Below are 11087 nucleotides of genomic sequence, written 5' to 3'. Positions count from 1 at the left end.
ATTCGCGACACGGCACAGGGAAGGAACGGGGGAGGAGGAATAGAGAAAGGGAGGAACAAAGAGACGAACGAGGTTCAAGAGGGAAAAAAAGGAAAAAAGAAAAAGGCCTGACCAGGGTCAACGGCGACGACACCACGACGCGTCTCTTCGCCCGAGATCCTCCACCCGAGGTCTTCTCATCCCCTCCTGTTTGTCTCCTCCCCCCCTGTCATTCAGCCCCACACTCGCTCCCCCCCTCCCCCCTCTCCCATCAACGTTCGCTGAAGAACGTCTTGCCTACCTGGTAGCATCCTCTTGCACCGTTGGCGAGGACTTTCTCCGAAAGAGTGGCTAACTATATAAGCGAGATCGGCGATGTTTGATGCACGTTAGACGAAATCTCACGGATGCGTCAAGCAGGCCACGTCGCCTCCGCGCCTCTAGCTCACACACACAGTTGATTGTATTCTACATCCTACGTACTTGCTGCGTTAAACGCTGGTGAATCGTATCGAGAGGCCCTCGCCGAGGGGTGAACGGACAGTTCCGTGCATGTGAGAATCGGCTTCGGCTGTACATCGAAGCTACGTCAACCACTACGGGGTTGTGGATCATGAGGCCCGCGAAAACCTGGGCCACCCTGGCAGCGACCGTGCTCGCCACGGCCCTGCTCCTGCAGCCTATCTACGCCGAGGGTAAGATCCACAGATTGAACACCAACACGCTAGGGAGATGAGAGTATTGTAAATTTTAAATTGATAAAGTCGTAAAATTTTTAACACTAGAACTACCAACGACTGAGGCATAACGTCATTCATCAGTGACACTGACAAGTCTAAGAAACAGAGAAACTTTATAATACAATGGACCTGTACAGATTTGTATATCTTGCGAAAAATTATTTAAATCCTTAAAAGTACAGTGTTTCACGTCCACAAGGTATCTAACAAAAATTATAAATTGATCACTTTGACCAGTTTGGTGGCTCTGGTGTTAATAAAGTAATAAAGTAAAATTTTAAATCGGGAAAACAGGGATATCCAGAATTCGATATAGTAAAATTAGTATTGATACCAGATTGCGTTATTTCCTCGTAACTCGTAACTGAAGTCGTCTCGCAAAACGATTAGACTCGATTAATTTCACTGTAGAACAATGTAAAAACACGCGTCGACAAGCACACGATGCACTGAGACAATCGTTTCAACTATCTGCCGCTAGTTTTCTTGTAGCACGCCAGTTACGCTTACGAGTTTGTCTCGTAAAGCGAAAAGCGTGCCTTAATGACCAACGATTGAAGTGGCGCGAGGCGAAAGTGTAACAGTAACGGGACGTTGGATCGTCGTTTCATTATCCCTGGAAACTACTCGACGGGAGAGAAGTGCGTCGAAGCACGTAGAAAGTCGAGAGTCAAACGGGGGAGAAGGGAAGGGAACTAGAGAAAAAAAAAACCTGGGAAAGTTTCGAAAAAAAAAAAAAAGAAAAGAAAAGAGAGATAACGACGAGCGTGATAACGCGATACTCGCGATTAGCGGAACTGTCACTTTACACCTGATCGAAAGAGCCAGGTGAAAGATAAATTTCACACGATCGGTTTCTCCTCGTCCTGGCGTTCGCCGGTGAATAAAGATCGGGCGAGAAATTGACAAATCAGGACGCGGAAGAGAAAAAAAAAAGAGAAGTAGAAATCGTTGGTCGCTGCCTCGGAGTAGCTGCGAATGAAATATTCAAAGGACGAAACGACGTGAATTATCGATACGCTTCGTCGATCAAGTCGCACGTAATTGTGAGCCAGTGTGTGAGAATCGAACGAACACATAGCGGATTGACACACTTCTTCTTCGGTGGGAACGAATATAGACTGATTCGGTCGGATTAAAATTAGTTTCGTCGCTTAATCGTTGAAGAGAAGAGACGATTAATTTATATCTCGCGCGTAATCTTGCAACGTGATAATGAAACGAAGAGAGATATGTAGAAGCACGGCTGAGTTTTCGACTTTAATCTCACTTTGTGATTAAAAGGTGCTGTCGAATGTGTAACTTTCCGAAGAGAGAATAATATTTCCGACGAGTAAAATTCCAAATGATGTGGAAAATTCCTAATTCTGGTAGCGTGGAATTAATTAGCAAAAATAAAAGCACAGCTCTTCTGTAAAAAAAAAAAAGCAGAAATCTTCGTAAACCTACATTTCGCAGTAAAACACTTGTATTCCTCAATACTAGTAGAATTACGTATCGATGATAAAATACGAGGCAAATGTGTAATTCAGTTATTCACATGGTTGCTCTGGCGAAATCAAAGTTGTCGATATAATTTCTATTTCGATATCGTCAAGCAGTCTAATTAATGATAATTGAAAATATCGAGATCGGCTAGCTTCTCAGTGGTAATCGTTACGATCTGCTTGCGATTTTATTGCAGTGCATTTTGTTGTTTTATCTCGAAGGAAATTTTTCATGAATATTAATCGCGCGAGTACTTCCGCGCTTGCCCAATCAAATATTAAAATTTCACTTTACGTAAGAAACTGTATTATTTATTACGCCATTAATTGCGAGGAATTCGAATTCAAAGCGAAATCTCAAACTGTATAAAACATTTTCGTTTAATTCTCGTTTCACGCGAGAAAATTGTCCAGTTGATCAAAAATATAATTTATTCAAATAAATCATACAACTTGTTTAATTAAATGATTAATCGTATGAATTATTCAAGGTAAATTAAATTTATGGAATTATTTAAGGTAAATGAAGTAAAAATTTAGAGGAAACAAACCAGCATGAAATACGGGTCAATAATTATATGCTAATAGGCAAATTTGTGGTAACTCGAGAAATAAGTTATTAAGCGAACCTTGAACATTCAATTACGAATATTCTTCCGGCAATGCTCTGACAGGCAATGAGACAATAAGGGACAGTGGAGGGAAGTTCAGTCACGAACTTGATTAAAGACAATGCGAATGGATCCGTGGCTCTTGACCTCGGCAATTTCAAAGGTAGTGGTATCTCAGCAGATTCGACGAGAAGGTTGTAGATGAGTTTAGAGAGTACAGTGTGAAGTTGTAAACTACGGTCACACGGGATAATCATGAAAACCAAGTTATTTAGAGATCTCCCACACTTTCACCGACTAATGATGAATACAAGGACAAAGAGAGACCAACAGAGTCTTTGATTTTGTTAACGTTCTACTGCTACAATTTTTAGAATCTACAAAGCCAGAAATTTTTAAATTAATTCTCCCTGGTATATGTAGCTGGAATAACGCAGCCCAGTTTCATGTAAAAAGAAAATGAAAATTATTCCTATAGAGCATAGGGATCTAGTAATATAATTGAAATTTCATCTATATGTCATTACAATTGCAATGTCTTGTTATATATTGTATATTACAGTCTAGCGATATATTTGAAATTTTAATACAAATATTAGAATATTTATATTAAGTCTTTATTGACATGAACATTATATTAGGCAAAAGAAGCATGGAATACTTGAAAATTGTACTGAATACTAAATTCAATTGTATCAGTAAAATTGTGTTGAATACTAAAACTAAATGCAATGGTACCTTTTGAAACTTTACATAGACTGAAAAGAGAAGAGCAGGATTAAACATACACCTCGCTGCAAATATTACAATCCTAAATATTGCACTACGTGTGTGATCAATATAAGAGACAAGAGAGATTAATAACAAGTCATATTAAAATAAAAATAAAAAATTACAATCGAAACAACTTCATGTTAAAATAATAATCCATCGTAAACTGTAACACTTGGCGATCCTCGCGGATTCTCTTGGGGTTCTCGCGCAAAGGTTGGAAGCTTTAGATAGAAATATAAAATAAATACAAACGAATGTATAAACGTCTATACTATTTACAGCACCAATCTCGGGTAGCTACTTACCACCATCAACAAGTTATGGGACGCCGAACATAGGAGGCAGTGGCCCATCCTCGACCTATGGTGCACCGTCCACCGGTGGTGGTGGTGGTCGTCCATCTTCAAGCTATGGTGCACCACCATCCAGTAACTACGGTGCACCACCATCCAGTAGCTACGGTGCACCACCATCCAGTAACTACGGTGCTCCGCCATCGAGTAGCTACGGTGCTCCACCATCGAGTAGTTACGGCGCTCCATCTGGTGGAAGGCCATCCAGCAGCTACGGAGCACCATCGAACGGTGGTGGCAGACCATCATCGAGCTACGGTGCACCATCGGGTGGCGGTGGAAGACCATCCAGCAGTTACGGCGCACCTGGAGGCGGCGGTGGCTTCGGCGGTGGTGGAATCTCGTCAAGTTACGGTGCACCATCACGCGGATCATCGATATCAGCTAGCTACTCAGCACCAATTTCCGGAGGTGGTGGTATCTCCACTAGTTACGGCGCACCAACCGGAGGCGGCGGTGGTGGTGGATACTCGAGACCATCATCGACTTACGGTACACCTAGCACCGGTGGTGGCAGTTTCGGAGGGTAAAAACATTTTTTTTTTTACAATATTTTTTTTTTTTTCTCTTTCTCGCTACTTGGACAAAACAGCGGATAGTTTAGAACGAGCACCAACGCCTACTATCGCACGTTGACCCTACCTGCAGTTCTCTACTGAATCTCTGTGTTCTCTCTCTCGAGAAACACTTTGTACTCGACTATGAATTTGATTGCAGTTCCGGTGGATATTCTGGAGGCGGAGGTGGATACTCTGGAGGCGGTGGTGGCTACTCTGGAGGCGGCGGTGGTTACTCGGGGGGCGGTGGCTACTCTGGAGGTGGAAACGGTGGATACTCAGGCGGCGGTAGCGGCGGGGGCGGATACTCGGGCGGTGGTGGCGGCTATTCCGGCGGCGGTGGAAACGGTGGCTACTCCGGCGGTGGTGGAGGCTACTCCGGCGGCGGCGGCGGCGGTGGTGGCTACTCTGGAGGCGGCGGAGGTGGTTACTCTGGAGGCGGTGGTGGCTACTCTGGAGGAGGCGGAGGTGGTTACTCTGGAGGAGGTGGTGGTTATTCCGGAGGTAACGGCGGCGGTGGTGGCTACTCGGGCGGCGGCGGCGGTGGCGGTGGCTACTCCGGAGGCGGTGGAGGCGGTCAGAGCTACGCTAGCAACGGAGGTTACCAATATTAATCGTAAAAAGTCTTCATCTCGCGCGACGACGACCTTCGACCATGTTTCACCATCGATCATCGACCACCATCGAACGAGTCGAAAGAGTTCAAACGCATCGACGTTCATCGCGTCGCGGCCCAAGAAACGCAACAACACCGTTCACGGTGGCGAGCTTGCAATTAGCCAGACGAATGGAACATCAGCCGACGAGACGGGAAGGAACGAAGCGGAATCGGAGGTCGTTCTCGTAAATCTTCATCCCCGAAGCGTCCAGGATCCGTATTAAAAGTTTAACAGAGAGAGACGCGGTGAGAAAGCCGCCGCTTTGGAGGAAAATTTGCAGTGTGTTTTTCGCGGCAGGCGTAGTTCTGAAAGCAGACAGAAGAAGGAAAACGGACACCGAGAAACTGAGATCTAGAAGGTTCAAGGGACAGAGTGAAACTTTCCTTACCTATCTTCTACCACCGCTTGCTCTTAGGAAGCCGTCTGCCGGTAATATCTACCATCGAAATCCATTCGAAAAGGAGCGAAGGTCTTGCGAGAGAAACAGGGAAAATTGGAAGAGAAGAAGGAAAGAGAAAGGTGACACGAAGGAGAATTCGTTCCTCGTTCAGAGCCTGTAACTTATTTATTTTGTAAAAAAAAAAAAAAAAAATATGCTTTTTGTACTAATAAAGCCGCTACGCTGGAAAAAGAAACGTGGACGTTGATGGAAGTTCATTGCGACACGACCTACCCAACTTTGCATAGCTGGAATATAAAAACCGGCGGTTTGTATATGTAACGTGTAAGACGATTGAGCTCGTCGTAGGGTTAGTTGGGCGGCGTAGTCGGTCGGTCGATTTATCGATTCCCTAACTCGAATACCGGGAAGGCATGAATAAGTAAGAGCTCTTTCTATTTCTGTCGTAACCTAGCTAAAAACGCGTATCAATATCGGGACCCAAAGCTCCTACGTCGGTTCGCTCGAATTATAACAAAAAGCCGTGTCTGTCCTGACCTATTTGCCGCTCCCTCGCTGAAATAGACGATCAACGGTTGGACAATCGCGCGGTTCCGAAGAGTTTAGGCTCGTTTCTAAAAAAAAAAAAAAAAAGAAAAAAAGAAAAGGCAAAGATATCTTTCTGAAAAATAAAAATAAAATCAACAATCAGAGACTGAGAATATTTCGCCGGGGAAATAATTTAAGGTATTTAGCGGAGCAAAGTAAATCTCTGCGTGGGTTTTACTTCTCCAATTTATGAAAATATAAAATAGTAAAAGTGTAAATTTGTATAAATATCCAAAATATAAATTAGCAGCCTACCAGCGGTCTGCTAATCTGAAATACGGCCTTTCTCAATTTCTCGCTTTCCAGAGGAATAAGACAGAGAGAGTCTAGAAAATAAGAGAATTGCAACAGATCTGGCTTTTTCGTACACTTTTTATTTTTAACATTTACAATCAACATCGCGTTCAGTTTTTCAATTATACACGTATAATATGTCGTATAATACAGTACCGGTAACGCTTTCGTAATACATATACATGGATATGCTCTTACGGGGGTAAGTCGGGCATTTTTTCTTCTGTTTTTTTTTTTTTTTTCTTTTTCTGTTGTTTTTACACATAATAATACTCTATGATAGGTAGGCGTCCCAGGCTTGCGAGATAGGACGAAAGTTACAGTAACATTAGGTACGCGATTCCGTTAATCAAAGCAGGCGAGTAGTTGTAGAACATTGCGTTCCCCGTGACGCTGGATATTATTATTATTAATATTATTATTATTATTATTAACGAATTCGCATCACCAACCAGCTTTATTGAACCTCTCGTGTTCGGCGTTTAGCCAGCCTATCGTTCGCATAGTTTTTTTCTTCTTTTTTTTTTTTTTTTCTCCTCTATTATATTTTATTTCATTTTTTTCTTTTTTTTTTCAATTTTTTTCTCGGCTTTTTATTTCGCAATCCACGTAACGCTTATGTGTCCTCCACCGGGCAGATCGCTGGGAGTAGTGACACTCGAAAATTAAGGAGAAATTAGGGAGACACTCGTTTGCTCGCAGAAAATGGAGAGGGTCCCCCTAACTCTGTGAAGCTACGAACCCATCGATCCCTTTTTGCGAGAGGATAACCACGCTATATATATATATATATGTGTGTATATATATATATTTAGTACGTATATACATGTCTTACATATTGTTTTCTTATGTGGTTTTTTTTCTTTATCCTTTCCTGCGTATATTTCTTTACCTTACACGCTAATGTACCTAATACAAGTATGTAGAGCACGTACCGTGATATGTATAGGTTGTCTGTCCGTTTACGTCGTGGTAACTGATATGTATGTGACCGTGGCTGTTTCATGATCTCGACACTTAAACGCCACTAAGAAATATGTATAACGGATCTTATCGTATGGATTCATCTACGCAACAATATTCTTCCTTCTTTCCCCTTATGCGATACGTAATCACGGTATCCGGGACGATTGTTAATCAACGAAACAAAGGGCGTCGTTAACCTGTCAACTCGAGGGAGTGATCCTTTTTCTCGGTTTTGAAGTGTTTCTTACGTGGATCAACACACCACGGGATCGAGCAACTTTTTACAACAAAGTAAAAAGTGGCTGGTGATTTTCGATTGAAAGCGACTTCGTCTGTGTTACTTAAGACACTACCGAGAGAATGATTTCAATAATAATCTCAAAAAGTATAATTGATACCCTCGCTAAATGCATCGCCTTCGGTTTTTCGCGTCGCGCCAGGTAGAAAAGTCTTTCAACGGCGAATTAACTTGAAACCGAGCAGTCTCTACGATGTTGCGATTCTTTTTTTTTTTTCTCTCTCTTTGCTGGCTTTTGCCCGGCTAATTGTTCCATCAATCTGCGCAATCGTGCAATTTCAATCGCCTCCGCGACTCTGCCTCTCGTCGTAAAAAGGAAGATAGCAGCTGTGAAACGTAATAACGTCAATTCCGCCATCGGCAGCGGACAGCTCGAGCAGCTTGACTTAACCAGCCAGCTCATCGCTCTCAGACGTGATCGCCGAGTGAAAGTTCTCTGTCTGTTAATGGCAAAACGAAAACACACGGATGATGCGCGTGTCTGCGTTTGTACGCTCGCGGGAAACGTCTCTCTCTCTCTTTCTCTTTCTCTTTCTGTCATTTGTCTAGGTGTAATTTCACCTGCGCCGTCGTCGTGCAAAGACGCCTCGCTTAACAAGCCGACGCACGTTAAAAAGCTACTTCCGTCCGGAACTGACGTCGCCTGTTTTCTACGACGTTGGAAACAGAAAAGGAGACTCATCCCGGAGAGTCGACAGGTTAAACGAATAATCTCACGAGCGCGTTGCTTGCTTCTCGTTTCGTTCTCGATCGGCACGGCCGATTGTGTGTAAAACGACCAAGCTTGTTAAGGGGGTATATTCTACTGTGAGCTGCGTGTTCTTTTTTTTTAACTTTGTTAGGGAATTGCTTGCAAAGAAACTACTATACCTTTCGCCAAATAGTCAAATTAGCAAGGTTTATTTGTACGTGTTTCAACGACGTTTTAAAATTCTTCTGGGACAAAAAATTGAGAGTGACATACTCTCAAACATAGTCGCTTTTAAAAAAGGTCGTCTCATGGTGTCCATGATTCCGGCCATTCTGCTCGTCGGAAATAAAAAAGAAAACGTGAATGTTCCTCAATTAGTATGAGTTTGGCTATAGCAGGTACCAGAGAAACGAAAAGAAAAGGAAGAAAAGGAAAGGTAAAAGAAAAGGAAAGAGTCGGTAATTAAAAAAAGTGGCGATACTTTGAAGTTCGATTATCGATTTTTGCATGTTTTTGTTAAACTTCGGAAGGCTGAAAAAAAATATAAAAAATAAAATTTTTTGGTTGCTTCTGGTAGGGGCTATAGTCACACATGTACTAAATGCGTGCTTAAAATTTTGAGTCAATTGGTCAAGTAGATTTTGAGATATCATGGACAAACATAGTTTCTGAAAAAACATAGTTTCCAGAAAAATGCTTTTAAAGTTCAGTATTGCGGTAACAATGACGCTGGTCCGTCGCGTCCTTCCAAACAACCATAATTTCGTTAATTTTAAGACTTCACGTGTAAAGTGACAGAAATTTATTTATGAAACCATGTCCTTTAAGAATATGCAAAATAAAAAAAAAAAAAATCGGTTTCTTCAAAAGTACACACTAGTTCATACCCCCTTAATTAATTTTTACCAAACGCAGAAAACGTCGAATGACGAGCGAGAATTTACTCAACTCCTCTCGGGCGGCGACGACACGTTCGTCAAAATAATTGTCTAAAAATAATTTGCCAACGATCTCTTTTTTTTCTTTTTCTTCTTCTTCTTCTTCTTTCGTGTGCGTGATTCGCTCGAATCGCGTAAAATGATAGCAATCATCGATGGGCGTGGAGAACCTAGAGAGAGACTATCTAAACTCTTCAAAGTGAGACGAAAGAACTCGGACGCGGCAAGTGTGACTCGTGTGGTTAAGGAAAATTTGCGCGCTGTTCGTTCCGTGGGAGAATGCTTTTTTTCATTTCGTATCGCGGTTCTGGTTTTATCCATGAATAAATATTAACGAAAACGATAGGTGAGTTTTTTTCTTTTTTTTTTTTTTTTTTTTTTTAAAATTTTAATTTTTTTTTTTTTTTTTTTTTTTGTTAAAATTTGTTCCTGCTGCGTTCCTCTTCGATTGTACTTCGTCGTCTAACGAAACTTTCGACGGTCAAAGGAGGATAAATTCAGGGACATGGGAAAACACTGTGAAATTCGGAGACTGAATAGGAACTACTCGCTTAACAATTGCACGCACACTCTTTCTCTCTCTCTCTCTCTCTCTCTCTCTCTCTCTCTCTCTATCTATCTATCTCTCGATCTCTCTGTTACACATTTTTCCCTTCTTTTTTATTTTTCTTTTTGGCGGTAAACAATGGGATGAGCAACTATCGTACAATGAGCGGTAATTTCAACTACGTAGGCGTTACCGCGTGGCCCTGGCTACGTTTAAACAATATATACTACTCGATAAACCAATCCGTCGAAATCAACCAACGAGCGTCGATAATTCGTATCAGCGAGATTATATAAACTACGATGTTAGTCTTTTTTTTGTGTGTATGTGTGTGTGTATGTGTGTGTGTGGTGTAAACATGCATATAATACGCATCGAGAGATCTAACTTCCTTTCTCCTCTGTTCGTCACTACATACTCAAATTCATTCGTCTCATTTTAATGCCAGTAATGTCAATTATATCATACACTGTATATATATATATTTATATATACTATATAATAAACACAACGAATCCGTGCTACGACCGATTCGTCTTGAACGATCTTTCGTTGCCTCACGTGTCCTGCTTGAACGACTTGGCACAGCAATTCGCACTGTTCAACACGCGATTATGCTCGAAATCGCTATAGTTGAATATTACTAGGAAATTTTTCTTCTTTTTTCTTTTTTTTTTTTTATAATTCCGATACGACCTTATTGGATATCACGACCGACGTTACTTGCACGATATTTTCGAATCTTTCGGCCACGGTTCATTGTTCTGCAACTTGACTCTTCGAGGTTCTTCCTTTCTTCGTTCACTGTCGCCGAGAGTTTTAGATTCAAGTTTCAATCGAAAAGTCATGGCTCTGTGTCACGGCGAATCAAATGACAATCACACCGATATAAAAATATCATTTGGAGAAAGAAACTTTCTCCCTAACGAGGTTAAAATGTCAGCACGGCGAAAATTAAAAAAAAAAAAAATTACACGAGCAAATCACACGGTGACAAGAAAGTTTCAGATACCGTGCTCGATCTCTCGAATTACCGTCCGTGCATCGGTAAAGCGAAGTTCACAGGTCGCTCGATCCTCAGGTAGCTTCACGCGTGAGCTCACGAAAAATCTCGAGCAGCTTCACGAGCGGCTACGCGTGGACAAGCTAATCTACAAACATCTAAATTCACTTTCGTTTTTTTCGTCTCTTCTTTTTTTTTTTTT

General features: G+C 41.8%; 1 protein-coding gene across 1 annotated transcript; it reads left to right on the top strand.

Moving 5' to 3' along the window:
• Positions 1-352: 352 nt before the first annotated feature.
• Positions 353-5244, top strand: LOC122534174 (pro-resilin-like). The gene is made up of 3 exons (XM_043664548.1): positions 353-674; positions 3873-4470; positions 4662-5244. The coding sequence occupies exons 1-3, from the start codon at positions 593-595 to the stop codon at positions 5113-5115; spliced, it is 1134 nt and encodes a 377-aa protein (XP_043520483.1). The 5' UTR covers positions 353-592; the 3' UTR covers positions 5116-5244.
• Positions 5245-11087: the final 5843 nt, after the last annotated feature.

Source organism: Frieseomelitta varia, unplaced genomic scaffold (genome assembly GCF_011392965.1).
Source record: "Frieseomelitta varia isolate USP_RPSP 00005682 unplaced genomic scaffold, Fvar_1.2 scaffold_578, whole genome shotgun sequence".
Classification (NCBI taxonomy): Eukaryota; Metazoa; Arthropoda; class Insecta; order Hymenoptera; family Apidae; genus Frieseomelitta; species Frieseomelitta varia.
Note: the sequence above shows the minus strand (reverse complement) of the source record. Positions and strands in the feature narration are given on the sequence as shown.